The following is a 23,289-nucleotide window of genomic DNA, read 5'->3' as shown; positions in this document are numbered from 1 at the left end:
TTTGATAAGCTCTTTGATTAATCGATACTAAATCTATTTTTAAATTATAGATCTAGTTATTAAGTTTATCTGATGTAAATTCATGTAATGTCGCTTAGCAATTCATTTATGTCAAACTGTGATAAATTTGATTAAGATTTTATAAAATTGTATATCTCCCTCTTTTCAAAAATTAGGTACAGAACATATTTCACCATTTTACGAAATATAAGAGAACATATTATGGAGATCAGTTATCATGGAGAATATATCTAAAAAACCATTTGGTCATAGACATAAAAGCACATAACGACATTTTTCGTAGACATCAGATACAAAATAGGTACAATAAAATGTGATAAAATTCACGACCCGTTAAAAAAACCAGGTCTCAATCTGGTCTCAATAGATAAGAAAAATATCTGTGGCTACGAGAAGCGGTGACTGAATGGAAAACAGTCGCCGTTTGTCGAGACCGACACGTCCAAAGTGTTGCTTGTATTCCGATTGAAATGTTCAATTAAGTTCAAGTTCCCTGAACACTCAAGACAACAAGGAAGGCCATTGATAAAAACAAACGCTGTTGATCAAAATTTAAAATAACTGGCTAGACTTAGTCTAGATTTTTGTGATATCGTTTTTTTAAGAGTGACTGTGCGGGAAAATAAAGTGGACGGCAATGCAGTGGCCCGGACGCAAAATGAGATCATCAGTTAAAATATCCGCTTTTGTAACTCTAGTGGGTATTTTGATTTTGTACAATCTCCTACGCGTAACAACACCACCAATCACAATAAGCTGGGAACAATACGTTCAGCGGCAGAACGGAACGAAAAGCATTTTATTATGGAACGCTTCCGGAGGCACGTTGCAGTCCAAAAAAGGCCGAGTGGAAGTGACATCTTTCGGCACGGGCAAAGACTTGTTCGCCGAAAAGAATTGCACTTACACTCGATGTGAGATAGTCGACAACCGATGGGATCGTCCGCTCGAATATTTCGACGCTATCGTGGTGTTGTTTAATGACGAATTTGTGACGGCCGATCAACTGAAGATGCCCGAGTTCGGAATCAAACGAAATCAAAGTCAACGACTCGTCTTTGCTTCACAAGAAGCTCCTCCGGCGTTGAAACCGTATTACAACATGACTCAATTAGCTCATTTTTTCAATTGGACAATGACGTACAGAATAGACTCTGATATCCAATTACTTTACGGTTGGATTATTCCTAAAGAAAACGCTCCTCGGACACCGGAAGAGATAAGTAATTTAAGAGAAAGAGCTCGTGTTAGTCTGCCGCCAGATTCAAAACACAAAAAGACCAAATCAGTAGCCTGGATGGTTTCTCATTGCAAAACGCACGGCCAACGAGAAACGTACGTCAAAGAGCTGAGCAGATACATCGACGTCGATATTTTCGGTAAATGTGGCCACTTGACTTGCACAAAACACCCATTGCATATCTCCGATCCCCAATGTTACGACATGATCGAGTTAACCTACAAATTCTACTTGTCATTCGAAAATGCCATTTGTCCGGATTACGTCACTGAAAAGTTTTTCAAAATATTGGCTCACGACATCATTCCTATCGTCTACGGCGGAGTCGATTACGCTCAATACGCACCGCCCCACTCGTACATCGACGCCCGCAAGTTCAAACCCAAAGAATTGGCCGCTTATCTCAAATTACTCGACGCAAACGACACGCTCTACAACGAGTATTTCTGGTGGAAGGATTACTATCGTGTGGAGTATAGCATTGAAGACACGACGCGCCATGGATTTTGTGACATGTGCCAAAAACTGCACGAGCTAAAAGATGAGGATTATCAATCGTATAAAGATCTGGATTCTGAATGGGGCGAAAGTAACAAGTGTCAACCGTTTGATCCCGGCTGGATATCAGATCCTACTGAAGAAATATTTCTCAAGGAGCACTGGCAGAAAACATTGTGCTTTTTGTTCTTGGCATTTATTTGTATAAGCCTTTTTGTCTGTGGTTATTTCTATAAAAATAAATCACGATTAAGAGTGTCCAAGTAACAACGAGATTACCTTGTAGCACGAAGAGCGTATCATTCGTTCAAATGATCTCATCAATAAATTGGGCTCCCAAGTATTTTCCTCATCTGAATAAGCAATCCATTTCAGAAGATATTCAACTACACCATTCTTCTCCCTAGGATCAATTACATTCATTAGAAACTTAAAAAAACAAAACAAACAAAACATTTTAATCTGCTAGAATAAGTTTATCTGACCTTTTACCCAGGATTTTCTCAACAATGAATGCTTCTTCTTCTTCACTATAACTTTTTTTTGTTTGCCTTCGTTCTGCTATTACTGGACATGGTAAAAATTTTAAAAGTTCAAGAAGGTTCAACAAGTAGCTATGAAATAATTAAAAAACACATTTTTTCCCTGAAAGTGTTGTCAATTTTTGTAATTCGCTTGCTTAATCGATACTAAATATATTGTTTGGTTTTGATCAAGGGGTCCGCAACTCAAATTTACTTTTTATTTTTTTTACTTTTTCCTTGCTTTATTTTTCCTTTTTTACTTTTGAGATAGGCTTTCCTTCAAGCGAAAATAAAAGGGTAGGGAGGGGATGGGGAGGAGGGGGGGTTCGTTCGCGCGCGCCCTTCTTTTAGCACGTAAAGTAAATTTCCTTTTTTTTTCCTTTTTTCACTTTTTTTTCCTTTTTTACCTTTTTTATTGTAGTAAATTTGAGTTGCGGACCCCTTGGTTTTGATCTCGTCGCTTGGTAATTCGTATGTGTCGCCGAATTGTGCTAAATTATAAAATTGATTGAATCTCATTTTTCAACAATTAGAGAAATAAGGTGAACATATTTCACCATTTTACGACATGGAAATATTTTTTCCCCCAACATGTTTCATTAACAGGCCATATTTATCCAGTTATTATATTTTTCAAATGTCAAAAAACCTATGGTCATCACCAAAACAAACTCAACATGTTTGGTAGAGGCAAAGTCCGATCAAATGTGATAAGATTGAAGCCCCGTTAAAAAAAACAAAAAAAACATCAGGTTTCGATAGATAAGCCAAATGTCTATATGGCTGACGAGAAGCGCGGGGACTGAATGACAAACAGTTACCGTTTGTCGAGATCGATACGTCCAAAGTGTAGTTAGTATTCCGACTGAAAAGGTTCGAGTAGTTCAAGTTGCTTAAAACAGTCAAAGAAAACAAAGATTGCAACATTTGTCTGAAAATCAAACTGTGCCATCTGTCGACAACTCAAAAGCATTCATTCTTCGACGAAATGACAACCTAATAATAATTCAGCCAAGCCTAAATCATAAGCCAAGGCTATTGATAAAAAAAACCAACACTGATAATCAAAGTTTAAAAAACCGATATCACAAAAGTCTAGCCAGTTATTTTAGAGCTCCTTGTGCCGGTAATACAAGTGGACGGCAATGCAGTGGATTGGACACAAACTGCGATCATCGGTTAAAATTGTGGCTTTTGTTCTGCTAGTGAGTTATTCCATTGTGTACAATCTGCTATGCCTAACAGCACCGACCGTCAAATCAGACTGGGCAAAATACATTCAGCAGCAGAACGGAACGAAAAGCATTTTATTGTGGAATGGATCGGGAGGCACGCTTTGGTTCCATAAGGGCCGAGCCGAATTGCTGGCCTTTGGTACGGGCCGTGACGTATTCACCAAAAACAACTGCACTTACACACGATGTGAAATAGTCGACAACCGATGGGATCGTCCGCTCGAATATTACGACGCCATCGTCGTGGTGTTTAATGACGAATTCACGTGGGCCAATCAACTGAAGATGCCAGAGTTTCAATACAAACGAAATCAAAGTCAACGTCTCGTCTTTTTAACACAAGAAGCTCCTCCGGCGTTGAAACCGTATTACAACATGACTCGATTAGCTCATTTTTTCAATTGGACAATGACCTACAGATCGGACGCTGATATTCGTTTACTCTACGGTCGAGTTATCCCGAAAGAAAACGCTCCTCGGACACCGGAAGAGATAAGGAATTTAAGAGAAAAAGCTCGTGTTAGTTTGCCATCAGACAGAGTCCGGAGAAAAACCAAATCAGTTGCCTGGATGGTTTCTCATTGCAACACACACAGCCAACGAGAAACATACGCCAAAGAGCTGAGCAGATACATCGACGTCAATATTTTTGGTAAATGTGGCCACTTGACTTGTGCAAGACACCTGGTGCATAGCTCCAACCCTCAATGTTATGGCATGATCGAGTCAACCTACAAGTTCTACTTGTCATTCGAAAATGCCATTTGCCCAGATTACGTAACTGAAAAGTTTTTCAAAATATTGGCTCACGACATCATTCCCATCGTCTACGGCGGAGTCGATTACGCTCAATACGCACCGCCCCACTCGTACATCGACGCCCGCAAGTTCAAACCCAAAGAATTGGCCGCTTATCTCAAATTACTCGACGCAAACGACACGCTGTACAACGAGTATTTCTGGTGGAAGGATTATTATGACGTGAAATACAGTATAGAGGACATGTCTCGTCATGGATTTTGTGACTTGTGCCAAAAACTTCACGAGCAACAAGTTGGCGATTTTCGGACTTATAAGGAACTGGATTCTGAATGGGGCGAAAGCAACAAGTGTCAACCGTTTGATCCCGGCTGGATATCAGATCCTAGTGAAGAAATTTTACTCAAAGAGAACTCGAAGAAAACAATGTGCTTCATTTTGTTAGTGGCCCTTCTTTGTATTGGCCTTTTTGCCTGTGGTTATGTCTGTAAAAATAAATCATAATTAAAAGTGTTATAGTTATAATAACGAGATTGTCTTTTTTTTTAGTACGAAGAGGGTAATGAGTTTGATTTGTTTTAGTTGAAGAGTGAAATTTTCGCAATAGCTGTAAGCAGCGCCACTTCGACTTCCTAAGAAATAACGATTCCTACGTAATATTATTCAGTTCGTGATTCATTCGATCGATCATCTCATCTGTATCGTTGTAATTATGAACAAGACAATCTCAATTTGGTTAGGAGCGTCATCGAAAAACAACTTATCGAGAGAGAAAGATAACATTTGACATAAAAAGCCCGTTCAACCTTTGAGATGATTAGCCATCCCTGCGTCGACGACAACAAAGATTTTTTAAAAAAGTCATTGATGATTGATGGGGTCGTCCGCTCAAAGATAACGAAGCAATCACCGTAGTATCAAAGGACGAATTTTAATGGCCAAACAAAATGAAGATGTTTTAATTTCAAAACAAGCGAAATAAATTAAAACTTTGTCTGGTATTAGTTATAGATCAAGTTGCCTAAATAAAACGTTCGCTAAGATTTATTATACGGTACGTAATCAAAAAAGTGGGTCAAAACGCGCAATCTTATCTGTTCGTTCTGAACCTTCGTTAACTACGTGTAAGGCATGATAATTAGTACTTGAGAAGTAATCTTAATAAAAAAGAACGTTAAAAAGTTTCTTTTGAGCAGAATTGCTGTACAACTACAGACATTTTCAGGTAAAATAAAATGTTTGATTAGCTGATAATAGTTCGTCGGGTATTTTGTTTTTTTCCCAGGCCCGATAACATGGTGAAAATGGAATTCAAGAGGTTCTTATACTCATATGTTTAACGGACTATACAGAGAATAAGTATGCAACGACGGACGAGCAGAGAGACACTCTAGTTGCTGCCCTTTTGTTGAACACATTAAACACGTTTTTTCAAAAGCGGAATTTTTTTAAAATTCGCGCCAACAGACAAGTGTCAAACAAAGAGACGGACAGTTTGAGTCAATAGCTTTCTATCACATTTTCTGATATAGTAAGAAGTGCCGAGATTTCCGAGCAGTCCTTACCAAATGTGAAGTGGTTTCGTCGTCATTCATCAGCCAAAAATGACGTCATTCTTTACTAAAAGAATCACTAAATTTGGAGTTCTCGCTGTGTTACTGATTCTATTAGGTGTCTTGGTGTTGGCCACTCATAAAAATGTTGGCAAAGTTATTCGCCGGCAAAATGAAACCAAAACAATTTTAATTTGGAACGGATCTAGCCGAAAGGAAGTCCGCAATTTCGGCTGGGGTAAGGACGTCTTTGTCAATAAGAAATGCCCTGAAACTAGATGTGAAATGGTCGACAATCGGAAAGAACGTCCTCTCCATCATTACGACGCCATTGTCATTGTACTTAATGACGAATTCAAATCACCGGATCAAATGATGATGCCAGATTTTGAAAACAAACGCGATGAAAATCAGCACCTCGTCATGTTCACTCAAGAGTCTCCCCCAGCCTTGAAACGGTATTACAACATGACTCAATTAGCTCATTTTTTCAATTGGACAATGACGTACAGAATGGACTCTGATATTCGATTACTATACGGTCGGATTATTCCAAAAGAAAACGCTCCTCGGACACCGGAAGAGATAAGTCATTTAAGAGAAAGAGCTCGTGTTAGTTCACCGCCAGACGCAGTTAGTAACAAGACCAAAACAGTTGCCTGGATGGTTTCTCATTGTGATACACACAGCCAACGAGAAAAGTACGTCAAAGAGCTGAGCAAATACATCGACGTCAATATTTACGGCAGATGTGGTAATCTGTCGTGTGCGCTTCACGTACTGCATCACTCGGACCCGCAGTGTTACGACATGATCGAGTCAACCTACAAATTCTACTTGTCTTTTGAAAATGCAATTTGTCCAGACTACGTCACTGAAAAGTTTTTCAAAATTATGGGCCACCACATCGTTCCGATCGTCTACGGCGGAGCCGATTACACCCAACACGTACCGCCCCACTCGTACATCGACGCCCGCAAGTTCAAACCCAAAGAATTGGCCGCTTATCTCAAATTACTCGGTGCAAACGACACGCTCTACAACGAGTATTTCTGGTGGAAGGATTATTACCAAGTGGAATACAGCGTAGAAGACATGACTCGTCACGGCTTTTGTGACTTGTGTCGAAAACTGCACCAGCTGGATGGAAATTTTCGGTCGTATAAGGAACTGGAGTCGGAATGGGGCGATGGCAACAAGTGTCAACAGTTGGACTCCAGTTGGTTATGATGAATTATTTCAAACAAAAAATATTACCCAAACAGCAGACAAAAAAATTCTGAATGTTAAAAAAAAGATGCTGTTCTTTTACCTTAATTTTTCTTTTCTTTAATTTGACCTTCCAATGTGTATGTGCCCATATAAAAGTAAATCATATTTCTACAAGGCAAACAAAACGAGATTTTCTTCTTTGCATGAATAGCTTGACAGATTTAAATTGATTCAAGGGACGAATGAAAAAAAGAAAAAAAAAAGGTAACCTGTCCTGCATGACGACCTCATTCACATCAAAGGAACTTTTGCGCGGATTTTTCAACATTCGAAATTGAATTGCATATTCATCGCACGTCCCTCCATGTCTCTCTATGGTTAAGTTATCCTATCTCACTTCAATCTCTTTATCTTTCGCAACTGGATCCCGAACAACACACCGGTTAGATTCCTGGTTGCAATAAGTTGCTGCGAAAAATGTTCAGGCTACTCAGTCGGCCACAGACTGGATAACGTTCACACCGTCTTCCACCGCCATGAAATTTCATTTAACAATTTTCGCGATTGCCTTCAACATGGCCAACTCGGCTCCCTACGGACTCATCCGTAGGCTAGGAGCTGGCTTCGATTCTATCGTGGTGTACGCTGTGCCAACATCACCCGGTGTTAGTGATCAGAGTTATTCCTCTTCCAGTATTGGCCAGAACTATTACTCTCCTAGTAGCGTCCCGAGCTATCCCTCTTCCAGTAGTGACCCAATTTATTCATCGGAACCCAGTAGTGGCCAGTGCTGTTCCACTTCCAGTAATGGTCCAAGCTATTCTTCTCCCACTAGTGGGTCGGGTTATTCTTTTCCCAGTAGTGACCCGGGTTATTATTCTTTTCCCAGTAGTGGCCCAAGCTATTCCTCTCCCAGTAGTGGGTTGGGCTATTCTTCTCCCAGTAGTGACCCGGGTTATTCCTCCCCCAGTAGCGACCCGTTTGATATCCATGACAATACAGCGACCTTTTGTCCGAACAAAATTCATTCGACTTCTCAGCGGCATCATCGGCAGAGAGAGCGAATAACATACCAGCCGGTAGTTCGTGAAACATTCAGAAGTCGAAACAGCTATCCTGATTCATCCTACGGGAACGAGAAAACCCCGGCGTATCGAACACCCAGTTATTCAGTTCGTGATTCCTTCGAATCATCTCATCGACAGAAAAACTATGGACGAGACAATTCCCGAGCTAGTCAGGACCCAATGGTATGTACCCCAATTATCTAATTCCGTAAAGTGTCTGCTGTAGAGTTCTAGACTTTTCAAAAAAATTGTTTCAAACGATTTTGGACACTGTTGTACGAGACGGGAATTCTTGCACGAGCAACAACAAAAATATTTCGGCCGGTTATAACTGACCGCGTATTTCTTGTTTTCTTATTTGTGTTGATTTCCCATACACAGTACGGGCAAACCGGTTCGTCGTACGAGGCCTTCACGATCCATCAAGTAAGAAAACAGGAAACTTTTTTGAAAAATTTACCCGCACGATAATTTGGCAAGAGAATCTATTCTAATGGTTTCAATCTTTTGGGCTGACTATGTGTGTACAGAAATCTCCCACGTCCCGGACAGTAATAGGCTACCGTCTACTACCATCGAGTTCAATGCGGCGAGGATAAAAGCTGAAAAATGGATCATGATGTACGGGAAAAGAAAACAAACAGGACCATGGCGGATAATTCGGATATTAATCGTTCTGTTATAAGTTATGTCAAAATGTAAACTAACACAACTCACAAATCGTACAAAATGTTTTCAAATATCGATAGTTCTCTGTTGTTCTCTCCCCCCAATCCCTTACAAAACTGGTTGCTGATTATTACAAGAAAGCAGGTAAACATTTCAAAAGAGGTTGTTTTCAATTTTCCAAAACAAACGCAAAAGTTGTACGATAAAGTTTACTGGTCATTTTCAAACATCTCGATGACATTGCAGAAAGTAACCAGATAGTATACTGAAGGTCACACGTAATAGCAGATGGAAATAACAAGTTTCCCGTTCAACCAAAATGAACCGAACGCTGTGTTTTGTACTTGGTTTTCTATTCAGTGGAGAATTATTTATGAGCTAACGACTTGATCGCCTGGATTCTCCATTCCGTTCAAATGGATCTCGAAAAAACTAAAACGTGTCGATAAGAAGTGGTCTTACGCTCTGTGAATCCACTAAAACCAAAGCTTATTAAAAAAAAAAAAAGTCAAACAAACGAGTTTATACTTTTGAAACCGCACGAAATGGAAACAGGTAATTCATTCGAGCATAATAACGGTAATAGCCAATCCCCGCAAATTCGAATTGTGAGACTAACTAGTTAAGCTGCATATTTACGGTCATCCAAGGACAATGGCCTGGGCGATTCAAGAGTATGTGTACACACATGTACACTTATCCCAATCAATGGTGCGCACTCGATTGGGTTTAATTGAAATTCCTAGGAAGTATACGAACTTGCCCTCACGAATAAGCTGATAACAAACGTCAAACAGGATAAGTAGACTATAAAAGGTTTGATGGCCAGGACATTATTCAGTCTACATCCGAGTCGGAGCAACATGAAGTTTTCAGTAAGTTGACGTCCGCCTTAATTATTCGTGAATGAATTAGGGAGAGAAATGTGTCACTTACCATTTGCATCATCCCATTTCAGTTTGTCGCCGTAGTTCTGGCGCTGGCCTGTGTCGTATCGGCCCAGTTGGCGGACGATTGGAGTAGTAATCGTCGTGCAGAAGTGGACTCCGACGACCTGGCTGTGAGGATGGGGCGAAATATCCTTTTTCGACGGACATCGACGCGATTCGAAAAACTAGAACAAACCACAGAGACATTAGCAAAGAACTTACAGGGTACATTATTAAGATTAACCTTAACTAATGCGAAAAATTAAATTTGGTTGCGATTTTCAGAGACTACTCTGCAGTTGAATAATACTTCCCAACGCTTAGAAAAATCATTTCATATCCTAGCTGAAACGATGACGGAAGTTGTGAATTTAAAGACGAGTGTAAAAGGCAAGCTTGTCTATTGTGAAAAAAATTAATTGCATTTTAAAAGTTAAGTTAATCCGTATAATTTTATTTTTCAGAAACTTCTGAAGGTTTAACGGATATTAAACAAGATTTGGTGAGTGCCAGGACGGATTACTCAAAACAATTAGACGGTAATGGTTCAATAATGGTTCGAGACTACTTTTGATATGATTACCAATTGCATTTTCGATTAGATATTGAGGTTATTAAGCAAGAACTGGTCAGCACCAAGGAGGAATTCACTAAACAATTTGAAGGTACTGTTCAGATAGCTTGGTGAGTTTTGGAACTGTTTTACTAATACAAAATCTGATTAGACATAACCACTATCAAGCAAGATCTCATAAACACAAAAAAGCAGTTTGAAGGTAAACTGATGTTGTCAAAAGTTACATTTTGATGCATATAAGAGCCAAGGGAAATTTGATTTAGATTTGACAGCGACTCAACAGGATTTAGTCAGCGCCATGAAGGCGGATTACGCAAAACAAATGGATGGTAATATTTGCATTGATTATTTTTTTAAGTAGACGCTAATACTATTCGGAATTAGAATGGGCAGCAATGAAGCAGGACTTGGTGAACGCAAAATCGGATTACGCAAAACAATTAGAGGGTAATTTTTTAATGGCTATTGTATTAGTAGCAATTGCTTATGGCACTCCGTTTAGATTTGGCAGAAACTCGACAACAACTGGCGAGTACCAAATCGGATTATGCCAAAGAATTTGACGGTACATACATATGTCGGCGGTTTAAATATTTTGCAACAGTTGTTGATTTTTTATTAATACTTCAACATTTTATTAGATATGGCGGCAATCAAAAAGAATTTGCTGAGCACCAAGACTGACTATGAAAAGCAATTGATTGGTAATTCTCTTTGACAATTTAATCGGCTTTGATATTTTAAATATCTCCCAAATTTTTAACTAGATATTTCAGTAATCAAGCAAGGCGTAGTGAATGCCACTCGACAATTGGATGGTAACATATTTCAAAAAGGTGAAAATAATTTTTTTAAGTGGATACAACAAAAGTTTCGAATACATTTTACAGCCACCCAACAAGATTTGACAGCCGCTAAGATGGAATACAAAAAACAGTTTGATGGTAATTTCCAACAGCCTGATTTTTTGTAGCCTACTACCAGCCTACTACTGAAGTTAATAGCGTAATTTTCTTAGAAATTTCAGTGATTAAGCAAGAGTTGATAAGCACCAAATCGAATTTCATCAAACAACTGGATGGTAATATTGGAATTAGTAAAATAATTTAATTATATTGAATAAATTGGGAAAGTAAAATGCGATGAAAATTATTAGATGTGACACTAATTAGGCAAGATTTGTTGAGTGCTAAAGCTGATTATGCAAAACAATTAACCGGTAAGTATTTGTGATTTAACATGTTAATATTTCTTTAAAATTCATCACATTTTCAATAGATTACTCAGCCATTAAGCAAGATTTGAAGAATACCAAATTGGACTATACGAAACAGTTGGAAGGTAAATAATCTAACTTTTCCTCTACGGTGTTTAAGCGTTGCCATAAAATGTTTCTACCTTCCCTAGACATTTCAGTAATCAAGCAGGATTTGATGAACGTCACAAAACAATTAGATGGTAATAAATTTGATCGATTTTGATAGAACGGACGCTAATAATTTCGATTTTAAATAAATATCAGCAACGCAGAAAGATTTGATAACCGCTAGAGTAGGTTATAAAAAGGAATCCGATGGTGAGATGTCATAATTGTAGTAGACTTCATTTACAATTGGCCTAACATAATTATTTTCTCAGCAATTTCAGCGATCAAAAGAGAAATGATGAGCACAAAAACCAATTACACGAATCAATTGCACGGTAACCTTTCTACAGTTGAATCATCAGTATTGGAAATCGTTAATCATTTTTTTTTTATTGCACGTCGATAATAGGTTTGGAAATACTCAAACAAGATTTGATAAGCGGAACTAAACATCTGGGTGGTAAGTAACGTCTTATTTGTTTCACTGTTTGAGTAAACAATAGGAAACCTCTCATCTTATTTGCAGAAACCCTTGGGCATTTAGAAAAGGCCAAGAAGGGATATGACGACCAATTGAATGGTAATATCTTTGTGGAGAGTATGTAATAGATTTCACATAATAACAAATGTTCCGATAGGTTTTGCAGAAATAAAACAAGATTTGTTGAGCGCAAAATCAAACTTTTCAAAAGAGTGGGATGGTAAAGTTAAAATTTTTCTGCAGTTTTCTTAAAAGTCGTCACTAATAAGTTCTTGATAAAATTCGGTAGTAACTCAACATCATTTACAGAGAGCTATTGCGAATTACACCAAACAACAGGATGGTAATACATCAATATTTTAAGCGACTTTACTTTCATCAAAAACATTTTGAAATAGATTTGGCAGTAATTAAGCGAGATTTGATGAGCGCCACGAAACAACTGGATGGTAAAATATTTTTTTTTATCTCCCTGGATTTCAAATTTTGAAATAGAACGGAATATTGTCATTTCAGCAATTCAAAAAAGTTTAACGAGCGCAAAAGCGGATTACACGAAGCAATCGGAGGGTAGCATTCAGCAGTTTAAAAATGTGTTGTATTAAGTTTTACAAACATTTTTGTTTGCTTAGATATGGCGATAATTAAGCAGGGATTGGTGATCGCAAAAGTGGATTACTCAACTAAATTGAGTGGTAATATAATTTTAAGATCAACATTCCAAGTTTTAAAATCAATTTTGGGTGATTAGACATGACAGCAATAAAGGCTGATTTGATAAACGCAACAAAACGACTGGACGGTAATAGCTGATTGTTTAAAATTCGAAACACATTTCCTATAATTTTTCACAACATTTGCAGCAACGCAAGAAGCTTATATGAACGCTCAATTGGCGTACGCAAAACAATCGGAGGGTAAATATTCTAACATTTCCTAAACCTTTAAAATGGCTATTCGTCCAAAAATAATTGAGAGAATTTTATTAGTTATGGCGGCGATAAAGCAAGATTGGATGAAAACTAAATCGGATTATGCAAAACAGCTGACAGGCAATATTTCAATATTCTAGGCGTAAAAGTTAACACTCTAATTTTAATGAAATATTCCGAGCAGATTTGGCAATAATCAAGCAAAGTGCGATGAATACTACGAAGGAATTAGATGGTAATATACTTCAACAGATTATCATGTTTTGAACGTAAATAACCTAGGAAGAATATTTTTATTACATTTGGCAGCTACTTGGAAGGATTTAGTGGGCGCTAAAGCAGAATATTTAAAACAACTGGATGGTAATCTTTTCAATATTAAGAGTGGTATTCTTATTGGAGTTAGCGATAAATGTTTTAATAGATTTTGCAGTTCTCAAGCAAGATTTGACAAGCACGAAAGCAGATTACGCAAGACAGTTGGACGGTAATATTTAAAATGTCTAGCCATATAATCGTGCGGGAAAAGACTAACGATCCATTATTAGATTTGGCTGTAGCTCATCAAGAATTAGTGGACGCCATGAAAGCAGATTACACAAAACAATTGGACGGTAACCTATTTCGCAAAATTATTCCAATGAAAAAATGATAATAATAACAGTAACGATTTTGTTTTAGATATGGCGGCAACTCAGCAAGACTTGGTGAGCGCTATGAAAGCGGATTATACAAAAACATTTGATGGTACTGTTGTAATAATTTGAAAATAAAAAAGCTAGATTTCAAAGTGGAAAAAATCTGAATTTTCATTAGATTTGGCAGTAGCTAAACAATCTTTTGTGAACGAAATGAAATCGGATTACACAAAACAATTTGACGGTACGGCCGTTTAAATAGTAATGGAATGGTTATATCCTAATATTCGTACAACTTTGATTAGATCTGGCAGTAATCAGACAAGATTGGGTGAACGCGACAAAAAAATTGGATGGTACGTAACCACATGAAAACAGCGTGAATGCCTGCAAAATTACTGAAGGAACTTTTTTTTTAATTAGATGTAGCGGTACTTAAGCAAGATTTCGTGATTACGAAGGCAGAATTCACGAAACAGCTGGCTGGTACTAGGCTACTTTAAAACCTTGAATCGTTGTTACTTTTTAAGTCGAATACTAACGCAGCTTTATGGCAGGTTTGGCAGCTACCAATGAAGGATATTGCAAAATTGTGTGTAATTCTTCGAATTGAAAAGTCAACAACAGAAGCCGAAATCGTCAAAGGTCTGAGGAACAAATTTTCGACGGCCACCTCAGGATTCTAGTACAGTGCTTGCTTTTACCATTAAGTATAACAAGTCGTTGTATAAAAAAAAAACAGTTCGGTCACGCTAAATTGCTGTGAGATGCTAATCTAAATAGTTTTGAATGATATCCTCTGGGCTCTAGCTTCCATAAAAATTTTAATAATTGTCGATTAAGTTAAGTAACTATATCACTAGCTCCAGTTTGACTGAGGAAAGAATTTACAAGATATTTCAAGCTTCACATCACGCATAGACAACATATGTGACAAATTTAAGTAGGTAGCATGTAGTAAATCAATTTCCACTTACTCAGACATGTGGTTCCAAACTTTTGGATAGTTGAGACGATGAGTTCCTCCTCCATTATTAACTTTCACTGTCAACTGCTGCTGCTACTACAGATGGGAGTCTTAGCCCTTGTTACATTTCTTCCTGCATATTTAAATAAATTTGTACCATGGGCAAAAACCAGTGTTCAATACACAAGTAACCTGCAAGCAACAAACACATAGAGTAATAAAACAATAACACAAGCATTACATAGCATTAGAGAAAACGTAATCAGTTTCATAATGAGAAAACAATTATCGAGGGGAATACTTGTATTATTACCCAAACTAATATTTAATCTCTTCAGACGTTCACTCCACAGACTGCTGAGTGCTCTGATCGACGAGACGAGGAAAAGCGCCAAAATGGATAGAATGAAAAACGAGGGAAAGTGTTATGATTTTAAATTACAGCGTTGCCATTTTCTCGAACAAAAAGTCGCTTTTTCAATGTCGTTTCAGAAATAATCAGAATTCACATTGTTTACCATTTCTCTTGCGTCACGTTGAGTCATCAAAAGTTTTTCAATCTGGATTCCATCGTAAAAAAAGTTCGCCCCGAACATTTTTATGGATAACTCAGAAGCTGGAGGATCGGTAAGCTTACTTTCTTGTTACTTTCGTTATGATTCAGTGAATAAATGAATGAATTTTCTTTATTACGCCTCTTTCCAGTTCCTCCTCTACGAACAAGACGGAGTTTTGTTGACTACCAAGGGAATCAGTGGTGACAACTCTAATCTTCATCTGGGAAAACTGCGCATTGTTAAAGAGGTTTCTTTTTTTTAGATCCAATTTATGTTCTGACATATAACTCATGTAATATTCATTCATTCAGAAAACGGGGATATATATGTTATGGTTAAGTGAAGAAAATAGTGCAGGTCTACCATACTCTGGCTCTACAGACACTGATTGGACAGTAATTAATCCTAATCAAGGTTCAGTTGGTTATCATAGCAATGGTACTGGAAGACCTATTCGTTTTGAAGTTGAAGATTTGAAATGCATTTGTTTATCTCCTATTTCTGACAGCAGTGGTACTTGTATTCTTATTTTTTAATTATTTTATTTTATTCATAACTATGTATTGATTTTAGGACAACCTAGAAGGCACACAAGTGGGGCAAAGGCTGATCCTGGTCGGACGTGCAGTGTAACATTTGTGCAAACTGATGGAACTACATATTCTAACCTTATTTTTCCGGGTGGATCAACTCATGGTCTTCTTGATGCTCTTACTCAACATTTAGTGTTAAAACGGTACAGTTAATAAGCTTCCAACCCCAAGTATATTATAGTTATATTACCATTAATTGCTAGATCTTGCCATGATGACTCGATGATTTTGTGTGAACCCAAGACCCCTAAATTAAGAAGAGATCCATACGAGCGATCGTTAGCTGAGCTGCGCCTTTTCCCTGACCGAAACCCAGCTATGCATTCAGCCGGATATGCTAGATTAGGTATTTTCCCCCTTTTAGATTTCCACAACAACGAGTCTCTAAACAAAGTTAAACTATTATGTTGCAAAATTCAGGTCAATTGGGTCAGATCGGTGTTGGAGCTTGGAGATTCGTTAATGACTTAAAGAGAGATCCCTACACTGCAACCATGACTGCTTTTTCGAAAATATCAGACTACTTACGTAAGTACTTATATTCTTAAAAGTTATTGTTTAATATAAATTGAACGGTTTACTTGTTTTCTAGTCCACGAAGAGGTGAAGGCCAATGAAGATATTGCAGAGTTACTTCAGAAAAGTTTAACACTAGACGAGCCCACGACTACAGCCCAAAGAGTTCCAATTGCGAGTAGTAATGATGCTGACGAAAGCACAATGCTAGTGGGCAGCTCAGATTCGTCAGTTGAAGGGTACACCGTATTCATTTTCAATTAATTATTAAATGTACTAAAAAAAAAGCTTTAAAACAATTCCAGTTACGAAGTAATTCAACCGCCAGTGGCAGACCTTATCCCGAGACCAAGAGTTAATCGAGGACAACCCTTAACTGAAATCGAATGGCAAACTTATTTCGATGAAGAAGGGAGAATCGAGAAATCCCAAGAAATCCGCATCAAAATATTTCGGGGGGTAAGTAAAATCAAATGCATTATTATTTGAATTAAAAATAATTCTAGTAAATGCCTTAGGGGATCGAGCCATCTATCCGTAGTGAAGTGTGGAAGTTTCTTCTAGGCTACTATCCCTGGCACACGAGTCAGGTCGAAAGAAAAGAGTTACGCGACAAGAAAGTCGAGGAATACTTTCGTATGAAGCTTCAGTGGCGTTCACTTTCTGCTCTCCAAGAATCCCGTTTCGCCTCCTTCAAGCAACGAAAAGATTTGATCGGTAATTATCATGCAAACACATTGGAATTCTTAGTCGTATTTTAACGCATCGAAATACTTGTAGAAAAAGATGTCAACCGAACAGACCGGACCATTTCTTACTATGCCGGCGAAAACAATACAAATGTTTCTACTCTTCGTGATGTCCTGATGACCTATTGTTTGTATGATTTCGACCTCGGATATGTCCAGGTAAATGTAATATTTTGGCATGAGGAAATCATTTTTTAATGATTATTTTTGGTAACAGGGTATGAGTGATTTGCTTGCTCCACTTCTCTTCGTTTTAGACGACGAGGTGGATGCCTTTTGGTGTTTTTCGGCGTACATGGAGCGTGTAGTAAGTGCTATAGCTCTTCGAAGTTCTAATAACAGGCAGCTCTCAGGTTTAAGCTTTAAAAAATTCTCTCCATGCAGAGTTTAAACTTTCACCTAGACCAGGCTGGCATTAAACGTCAATTGAGTCAGCTCCGAATGCTTGTACAAGCTGTTGATCCGCACTTGGCTTCCTATCTTGACACTCGCGATTCTGGCAATTTGTTTTTCTGCTTTCGCTGGCTTTTGGTCCTGTTCAAGCGTGAGTTTAATTACCCCCAAATCTTGCGCTTATGGGAAGTCTTTTGGACGGATGGACCGTTCCACGGCGACGAAGAGTCACTTTCAGCTACCAACTTTCACTTGCTGGTTGCTCTCAGTATTTTGGATAGTCAAAGAAACACAATTTTAGAAAATCGCTTCGGATTTACTGAAATTCTCAAGGTACCAGGACAATTACAATTTGTTTTTCAAATTTCGTACCTTCTAATGTGTTTTTGTTGACAGCATGTGAACGATCTGGCATTGTACATTGACCTGGAAGAAGCTTTAGCCAAGGCGGAAGGAATATTCATACAACTCAAAGATTCTCCATCGGTGGGCTCTGAGGTCCGTCGAATTCTCGGACTAAGAGAAATGAGCGAATCATCCGAAGACAGTCCATCATCTAATAGGTCTCCGATTAGTGAATTTTCCTTATAATGAATTCAAAAATCTGGGAATGGCGTTTTTCTTCCATGTTTACAGTACGGATTCTCTATTAGAGGAGCGCTATGAAACTGCTCTCGGCCTTCATTATCTGTAAAGTACTGATTACTATTATAAGTTTATAACACTACTTTTACGTTGTATTTTTCTTGGGCTGTTATATTCCACGCGTACTCGTTAATATAAGGTCATAGATTACGTAATTTTTCAACATTTTTCAATTTGACTTGACGATGGCTGCTCGTAAACGGACAGTTGTGGTGTTGGACGTGGAAGAGTTTTAAGTTTCGTATGGCACAAACTCATATGATCCGGAAGGTACTTAAGTGACCAATGTTTTCTGAGTAACGCGTCTTCCACAGTAAAACATCCGTAGCGGATGCAACGTATCTGTTTGCACACGGCGGTTGTCTTCAGTGTTAGACCCAAGTCATGGATCATAATTGCAAAGTATTCTTCGTTTTCGTTTATGCAATGGATTTCTAACAAGACAAAATATCATCAAGCTATGCGACACAACAATCAACGTTTTAATGAATTGAATTACCCAGTGTAAAATTTGGAGGTTCAAAATGGATACATCTAATTCCATACACAACAGTAGGTCCTTTAACAGCTGGTCGAAGTAAACCTGTACTGGCAAGCTCATAAGCTGTTTGACTGTTAGGATCTACTCCACAGTACCTGTAGGATATTACACAAGGTTAGATTGAGATTCTAGTAAAAGACCAAAATTTCTTACTGGAATAAACTCTTCTGATTAGATGCTTGAATTGAGGCCATCACCCTATCTATACTGCCTTTGGATAGATGTGCATAAGTAGCTTTTTCCCAAACCTTGCCGTCATCCCAATGGGTATCAGTGGCTATGCCAAATTCACCTTTTACTTGGTAGACACTAGTAGGTCTACTGAGATTCAACTTGTCAATATACCGGTTACCTTTGTTGAGTCCCACCACTGAAATAATGATGAATTTCAGTATTTGAATAAACTTAAAATTGTTTTATGCATGCCTACCAAGCACCCCAGAAGTATTGTATCCTGTTCTGTTTGCATGAAATAATCTGATGTCATCTAACTGTATTGCTGGTCCTCTAACAAGCTTGTGATCAGTAAGATTTGTTGTTGTGGTTACCCCATAACTGGTAGGTGCAACGAGTTCTCCATCAAGTTGATTATCGGGTGTAATAGATTCAATGTTTACAAATTTTCTTGGTGGAGTCTCTTCGAGTTGATTAATATCTAAAATATAAATAAACATTATATTAATGTCAACGTTTTTATCAACTAAAGACTTTCGGTAGATACCTCGGCAGATGTTGAATGCGAGCGTGTTTCTTAACTGCTTCCATGAAATTTTGGTAGGTTTGTAAATACACATGACACCATTCAATTGAAACCAGGCCTCCCTTATCGTTGCAACTGACGTGGAAACAGCCATACTTTCACGCTCTAATTATCCTATTCTAACCAAACTTTTAGAAACTTTTCCAGGGCAACTCAAAAAATAACAAACACACTTGGTGCAAGTTTGATATGTCGTCTGCCTCGTGGTTATCTCGTGTCTTCTGCTACTGCAGGGAGTGTCAAAGTGTTGCCGGCAATCAACGCGGATCTTCATACGTTAATTTAAACGCAGAATCAAGTAGCAACATGGAAAAAATTGAAATAGTTGATTCAGAGGAACAAGTCGTTCACGCACTGGTTCACTTTGTCGAGGAGAAATCCAAGGCAGCCATTGCTGAGCGAGATCGTTTCGTTATCGGCTTATCAGGTGGGTCTCATTACCTATGACAAGTTATTCCAAAATAAAGATGTAAATAATTGGGATGCCATAAAAACAAAACATAATTACATAATCCATCTTAATTAACAGGAGGTTCAGCTTGCACATTTTTCTGCAAAGGCTTGCCTATGATTACATCAGACTGGACTAAATGGAAGTTCATTTTCTGTGATGAACGAATCGTACCATTTGACGACGCCGAATGTACATTTAGTGTCTACAAAAACCAATTATTCTCTAAAATCCCTCTTACTGATGAAAATTTCGTCGTTATCGATCCTTCATTGTCTGGTATCATTAACAAAATCTAAATTAGACCCAACTGTTTGATGACGTGGCATTTCTTGTATAGCAAAGGACGCTGCCGAAGATTATGAACGCAAGCTAAAAGCTCTGTACCCCGATGTCGTAGGTTTACCGAAATTTGATTTTCTACTCGTTGGAGCAGGCCCAGATGGCCACACTTGCTCTCTTTTCCCAGGTTGGTATATAATATATATATTTCATCCAATTTCTTTTTACGATGGGTCGATGCTTAGACATTGATTCTGACGTGTGCTAATCAATTTAGGTCATCCGCTATTGGATGTAACGGATAGGTGGGTGACTTCAATTGAGGATTCACCCAAGCCACCGCCGTGCCGTGTCACGCTAACCTATCCAATCATAAACAACGCTCTTTGCGCAGCCTTCGCTTTCGCTGGGGCTGGAAAAGCAGACTTGGTTAAGGTATGTACATCTAATAAATTGATTGGTTCGTCTTTTTTCACCCTTAAATTAATTTGTACGTTACTTTTGCAGCGCTTGTTAAAGGATAAAGAAGACTTGCCGGCTAACCGTGTCAAGCCGCTGGAATTGCTTTGGATCCTCGATAAAAGCGCAGCCAGCCAGCTGTAGCGCTTCACTGTGTCTTATAACACATCATTCCTTCTACTTTAAAAACCAGGGTTACGTGTTTTGGGGAATTTCAAATAAAGTTTATTGCAACTCACTTGTTGACGATGAAATCGACTCTTGACGGTGTGAAATAGAAAGCGGGTTGGAATGAAGCGGCGCAAGGACATTTGAGACTTTGGTTCCAGCTGAATGCCCCGAGTTTGCTCCGACATTTCGGACAGTTGAGCTTCCCCTGTGGCGCATTGATTGCATTGATCCAAGTTGGTGGTATGACAAAAAAGGCTTGACGACACGATTCTGTTCTGGCGTTATCCGAAAGAGCAAACTGAACCCAAGAAAGATCTTTCCAGTCAGCTTCTTCTCCAGGTTTGTGATGCAAGATATCTTCTCCGTGAGCCAGAACATGCCTGAGAAATGGATCAATAATTCAAATGAATGAATAACAAATGATGATACTGAATACTTCACCTGCAAGTTCTGCATTTTAAAGCAGATGATGATCTTGCATGGGAAGGCACCACTGGGAATATATCTGGGCCTGAAGAAATTAATGTTTTAGTTATTTGACATGGACATAATTTATGGAAACCTCTTCTTACGATGAGTGTGTGTTTTGGTGGTTCTCTGTAAATTATACCACTTCATGACCGTGGAATCCATCTTGTCCAATTGTAGGAGTAATCTATAAAGCCTGAGCTGTGCCATGAAACCTTCATTAGGCATGACTGAAGGCCTTACTGCCTGAAGTCTATAAAGCAGAATGTTATTTATTAAGGCTTTGTAAGATTGCCTGGTCTAAAGATTGTTTAATAGAAACTAAATCCAACCTTGCCAGTGCTTCATCAGTTGAAATGTTGTGCTTATTCTGAAGGTAGCTGATGACTAGGGCTGCACTCCTTGACACTCCATGAAAACTATGAAACATACACATGTCTTGGCTTAAGGCCCATTAAAAACATTTTTGAAAGTTGAAGAAGTCATAATACCAGTGAACGAGGACACCACCATGCTTAATTCCCTTCTCAATGAACTCAAAGACTGAACGAAAACAGCCAAGTAAATCCTGTTCACAGACATCATGAGCTGAAACCCAAGACCAGAGAAGTATATAGTACACAGTAGAAAAAATCAATCAAACATATCAAATATTTACCCGGGATAAATAGGTAATCGAGATTCCCGTTAGGGGGCAGAGGTTTAATATCAACAGTTACGATAGCAACGATTTCTTGATCGTGTAGTAGCTTGCCATCCAGAGCTGCAGACAAACCCCCTAGATGACAATTAAGTATAACGAGATTTTAAAACGAATCACGGATGACTGAAAAAATTCGATTGAGATGAGGCGGAAACTCAATTACCGATCCACAACTTTCCCTCGACCAAATCCATTTGTGTTTTGTTTATTTTTTCGTCTGCTAGGTGTGATATTTTGCTTAACCCGGGAAATTCCAAATTCGACAAAGTGGTTCAAATTAAATTCAGTTTCTAATCAAGAAAAAAAGACACAAAGTGAGAAAGAAATTAAAATTTATTAAATCATTGCAATTTTAATTTTTAAAGAATTGAAAATTTAAATTCAATCGGACCACACCACATAAGAGATTTTGACAGACTAGTTTTGATTGGAAATTGACAGAAAAAGAACGGAATTGAATTTATTTCAGACAAATCATTTCTGCCTTTCTGGTTGGTTACCCAAATTTATGATTCGTGTAAATATGTAGGAATAAATAAATGAGACTGAATTATGAAATGTGACAGGTCAGAGCAAACTCGGGAGAATTCCCAAGTGAATCCCAACTCAACGTTATTAGTCGAAAGTCCCGAACGATGGAAACAAAAGAAAAGAAAAGATGATAGACTATGGATGGCAATTCAGTCAGATCAATATCCGATTACACGTATAATAATAAAGATGTCTTTGTAGTTTCGTATCCTCTATACCCTGTCGACTATATTTTATTGAACAACGGCGAAAGTTGTGTGTTCTTTTCTGCCCGTGAAAAGTCTAAAATATAGTCATGACATCCAAGTCTCTCTTGTCGAATGTATATATAATCTATTAAATTCCCCAGTCGATAGTAACAAGAGCGCGACAGTGTCTGCGGGTCGATATCCTGTTTTTTTTATTTTATTTTGTTTTATTTTATTTTGGCAATGTAATAGAGTTGCTATAGTAGATCAAACGAACATCAAAAGAGATGGGCTCGGAAGAGAGTGGGATGACGTATCCAGTTCTGCTGCTGGTAACGATACCCACAACATGAACGGGAATCGTGCAAGCGTGAACTAAGAGCGGCGCCACTCTTCATATCTCCCCGAGCGACCAAAAGAGTGTCATCGTTACATCAATATCAAAAGCAGGAGGGTGTATACTATAGGATACATTTATCCCCCCAAACTTTTATCTATATCCAGTCACCACTCGTCGAAAACGTCTAACTAGACAGGTTAAAAATAAAGACCAAAACCAACCGACTGCTACCAAATGGACCTGTAACAAAAAAATAAAACAAAAATAATGATTT

The 23,289-nt window shown here is 38.2% G+C and overlaps 7 protein-coding genes and 1 long non-coding RNA gene across 19 annotated transcripts; 5 read left to right on the top strand and 3 right to left on the bottom strand.

The window, feature by feature from the left end:
* Positions 1–658: 658 nt before the first annotated feature.
* On the top strand, positions 659–4,805 carry LOC124197169 (alpha-(1,3)-fucosyltransferase C-like). Its single transcript, XM_046592468.1, has 2 exons — positions 659–1,710; positions 4,481–4,805. Exons 1-2 carry the CDS (start codon positions 659–661, stop codon positions 4,779–4,781), a joined length of 1,353 nt encoding a protein of 450 aa, XP_046448424.1. The 3' UTR covers positions 4,782–4,805.
* Positions 2,042–15,102, bottom strand: LOC124197177. Of its 4 annotated transcripts, none has more exons than XR_006876033.1 (5): positions 14,982–15,102; positions 14,679–14,860; positions 9,715–9,892; positions 2,245–2,326; positions 2,042–2,162 (listed from the first exon to the last, which is right to left on the bottom strand). It is a non-coding gene; the product is annotated as an uncharacterized LOC124197177 (long non-coding RNA). The 4 variants fall into 4 exon arrangements; XR_006876032.1 differs by having other exon boundaries at positions 14,679–14,801; XR_006876035.1 differs by lacking the exon at positions 2,245–2,326 and having other exon boundaries at positions 2,047–2,162.
* Positions 5,267–8,937, top strand: LOC124197170 (alpha-(1,3)-fucosyltransferase C-like). Its single transcript, XM_046592469.1, has 3 exons — positions 5,267–8,292; positions 8,491–8,535; positions 8,640–8,937. Exon 1 carries the CDS (start codon positions 5,882–5,884, stop codon positions 7,058–7,060), a length of 1,179 nt encoding a protein of 392 aa, XP_046448425.1. The 5' UTR covers positions 5,267–5,881; the 3' UTR covers positions 7,061–8,292; positions 8,491–8,535; positions 8,640–8,937.
* On the top strand, positions 9,562–14,685 carry LOC124197166 (nucleoporin nup211-like). 8 transcript variants are annotated; one of them, XM_046592461.1, is made up of 37 exons: positions 9,562–9,653; positions 9,737–9,932; positions 9,993–10,097; positions 10,172–10,246; positions 10,310–10,372; positions 10,433–10,483; positions 10,548–10,613; positions 10,678–10,731; positions 10,787–10,849; positions 10,926–10,988; positions 11,052–11,102; positions 11,175–11,228; positions 11,303–11,365; positions 11,441–11,503; positions 11,563–11,625; positions 11,692–11,742; positions 11,807–11,860; positions 11,923–11,985; positions 12,060–12,110; positions 12,177–12,230; positions 12,289–12,351; positions 12,421–12,474; positions 12,530–12,580; positions 12,648–12,701; positions 12,764–12,826; positions 12,883–12,933; positions 12,995–13,048; positions 13,121–13,183; positions 13,248–13,298; positions 13,373–13,426; positions 13,470–13,550; positions 13,612–13,677; positions 13,745–13,810; positions 13,880–13,945; positions 14,007–14,057; positions 14,125–14,187; positions 14,259–14,685. In XM_046592461.1, exons 1-37 carry the CDS (start codon positions 9,600–9,602, stop codon positions 14,312–14,314), a joined length of 2,364 nt encoding a protein of 787 aa, XP_046448417.1. In that variant the 5' UTR covers positions 9,562–9,599; the 3' UTR covers positions 14,315–14,685. The 8 variants fall into 8 exon arrangements, with proteins under 8 accessions (XP_046448417.1, XP_046448418.1, XP_046448419.1 ...); XM_046592462.1 differs by having other exon boundaries at positions 10,669–10,731; positions 11,312–11,365; XM_046592463.1 differs by having other exon boundaries at positions 10,669–10,731; positions 13,488–13,550.
* A 31-nt stretch (positions 15,103–15,133) lies between the features above and the next one.
* LOC124197168 (TBC1 domain family member 15-like) lies at positions 15,134–18,276 on the top strand. Its single transcript, XM_046592467.1, has 14 exons — positions 15,134–15,295; positions 15,374–15,472; positions 15,537–15,738; positions 15,799–15,961; positions 16,022–16,164; positions 16,239–16,346; positions 16,411–16,573; positions 16,640–16,793; positions 16,853–17,051; positions 17,115–17,242; positions 17,301–17,390; positions 17,468–17,809; positions 17,873–18,039; positions 18,113–18,276. The coding sequence occupies exons 1-14, from the start codon at positions 15,269–15,271 to the stop codon at positions 18,168–18,170; spliced, it is 2,043 nt and encodes a 680-aa protein (XP_046448423.1). The 5' UTR covers positions 15,134–15,268; the 3' UTR covers positions 18,171–18,276.
* LOC124197171 (mitochondrial mRNA pseudouridine synthase Trub2-like) lies at positions 18,188–19,730 on the bottom strand. 2 transcript variants are annotated; one of them, XM_046592470.1, is made up of 6 exons: positions 19,596–19,730; positions 19,384–19,541; positions 19,093–19,317; positions 18,816–19,032; positions 18,621–18,757; positions 18,188–18,555 (listed from the first exon to the last, which is right to left on the bottom strand). In XM_046592470.1, the coding sequence occupies exons 2-6, from the start codon at positions 19,514–19,516 to the stop codon at positions 18,281–18,283; spliced, it is 987 nt and encodes a 328-aa protein (XP_046448426.1). In that variant the 5' UTR covers positions 19,517–19,541; positions 19,596–19,730; the 3' UTR covers positions 18,188–18,280. The 2 variants fall into 2 exon arrangements, with proteins under 2 accessions (XP_046448426.1, XP_046448427.1); XM_046592471.1 differs by having other exon boundaries at positions 19,384–19,536; positions 19,596–19,722.
* LOC124197174 (6-phosphogluconolactonase-like) lies at positions 19,612–20,852 on the top strand. Its single transcript, XM_046592473.1, has 5 exons — positions 19,612–19,849; positions 19,952–20,152; positions 20,214–20,342; positions 20,433–20,590; positions 20,663–20,852. Exons 1-5 carry the CDS (start codon positions 19,612–19,614, stop codon positions 20,756–20,758), a joined length of 822 nt encoding a protein of 273 aa, XP_046448429.1. The 3' UTR covers positions 20,759–20,852.
* Positions 19,724–22,166, bottom strand: LOC124197173 (dual specificity protein phosphatase MPK-4-like). Its single transcript, XM_046592472.1, has 8 exons — positions 22,120–22,166; positions 21,912–22,031; positions 21,745–21,841; positions 21,586–21,672; positions 21,358–21,506; positions 21,227–21,296; positions 20,854–21,165; positions 19,724–19,863 (listed from the first exon to the last, which is right to left on the bottom strand). The coding sequence occupies exons 1-8, from the start codon at positions 22,148–22,150 to the stop codon at positions 19,860–19,862; spliced, it is 870 nt and encodes a 289-aa protein (XP_046448428.1). The 5' UTR covers positions 22,151–22,166; the 3' UTR covers positions 19,724–19,859.
* Between the last annotated feature and the right edge of the window lie 1,123 nt (positions 22,167–23,289).

The sequence above is a fragment of the Daphnia pulex genome, chromosome 7 (genome assembly GCF_021134715.1).
Source record: "Daphnia pulex isolate KAP4 chromosome 7, ASM2113471v1".
In the NCBI taxonomy this organism is placed as follows: domain Eukaryota; kingdom Metazoa; phylum Arthropoda; class Branchiopoda; order Diplostraca; family Daphniidae; genus Daphnia; species Daphnia pulex.
The sequence above is the reverse complement of the archived record's forward strand: the minus strand, read 5'-3'. Positions and strand labels throughout refer to the sequence as shown.

Coding starts and splice junctions, on each gene's coding strand:
- LOC124197169 (XM_046592468.1), top strand. CDS start 659: ATGCAGTGGCCCGGACGCAAAATGAGATCATCAGTTAAAATATCCGCT. Junction 1,711..4,480: donor CTCTACAACGAGTATTTCTG/GTGGAAGGATTA, acceptor CGAGTATTTCTG/GTGGAAGGATTATTATGACG.
- LOC124197166 (XM_046592459.1), top strand. CDS start 9,600: ATGGCCAGGACATTATTCAGTCTACATCCGAGTCGGAGCAACATGAAG. Junction 9,654..9,736: donor GGAGCAACATGAAGTTTTCA/GTAAGTTGACGT, acceptor ATCCCATTTCAG/TTTGTCGCCGTAGTTCTGGC. Junction 10,850..10,925: donor TTATGCCAAAGAATTTGACG/GTACATACATAT, acceptor ACATTTTATTAG/ATATGGCGGCAATCAAAAAG.
- LOC124197168 (XM_046592467.1), top strand. CDS start 15,269: ATGGATAACTCAGAAGCTGGAGGATCG. Junction 16,165..16,238: donor AGCCGGATATGCTAGATTAG/GTATTTTCCCCC, acceptor TGCAAAATTCAG/GTCAATTGGGTCAGATCGGT. Junction 17,391..17,467: donor CGGCGTACATGGAGCGTGTA/GTAAGTGCTATA, acceptor CTCTCCATGCAG/AGTTTAAACTTTCACCTAGA.
- LOC124197174 (XM_046592473.1), top strand. CDS start 19,612: ATGTCGTCTGCCTCGTGGTTATCTCGTGTCTTCTGCTACTGCAGGGAG. Junction 19,850..19,951: donor TTTCGTTATCGGCTTATCAG/GTGGGTCTCATT, acceptor CTTAATTAACAG/GAGGTTCAGCTTGCACATTT. Junction 20,591..20,662: donor GAAAAGCAGACTTGGTTAAG/GTATGTACATCT, acceptor TTACTTTTGCAG/CGCTTGTTAAAGGATAAAGA.
- LOC124197171 (XM_046592470.1), bottom strand. CDS start 19,516: ATGGCTGTTTCCACGTCAGTTGCAACGATAAGGGAGGCCTGGTTTCAA. Junction 19,033..19,092: donor CAATACTTCTGGGGTGCTTG/GTAGGCATGCAT, acceptor TCATTATTTCAG/TGGTGGGACTCAACAAAGGT. Junction 18,556..18,620: donor ACCTCCAAATTTTACACTGG/GTAATTCAATTC, acceptor TTGTCTTGTTAG/AAATCCATTGCATAAACGAA.
- LOC124197173 (XM_046592472.1), bottom strand. CDS start 22,150: ATGGATTTGGTCGAGGGAAAGTTGTGGATCG. Junction 22,032..22,119: donor CGAGGGAAAGTTGTGGATCG/GTAATTGAGTTT, acceptor ATTGTCATCTAG/GGGGTTTGTCTGCAGCTCTG. Junction 21,297..21,357: donor CACCAAAACACACACTCATC/GTAAGAAGAGGT, acceptor TAATTTCTTCAG/GCCCAGATATATTCCCAGTG.
- LOC124197170 (XM_046592469.1), top strand. CDS start 5,882: ATGACGTCATTCTTTACTAAAAGAATCACTAAATTTGGAGTTCTCGCT.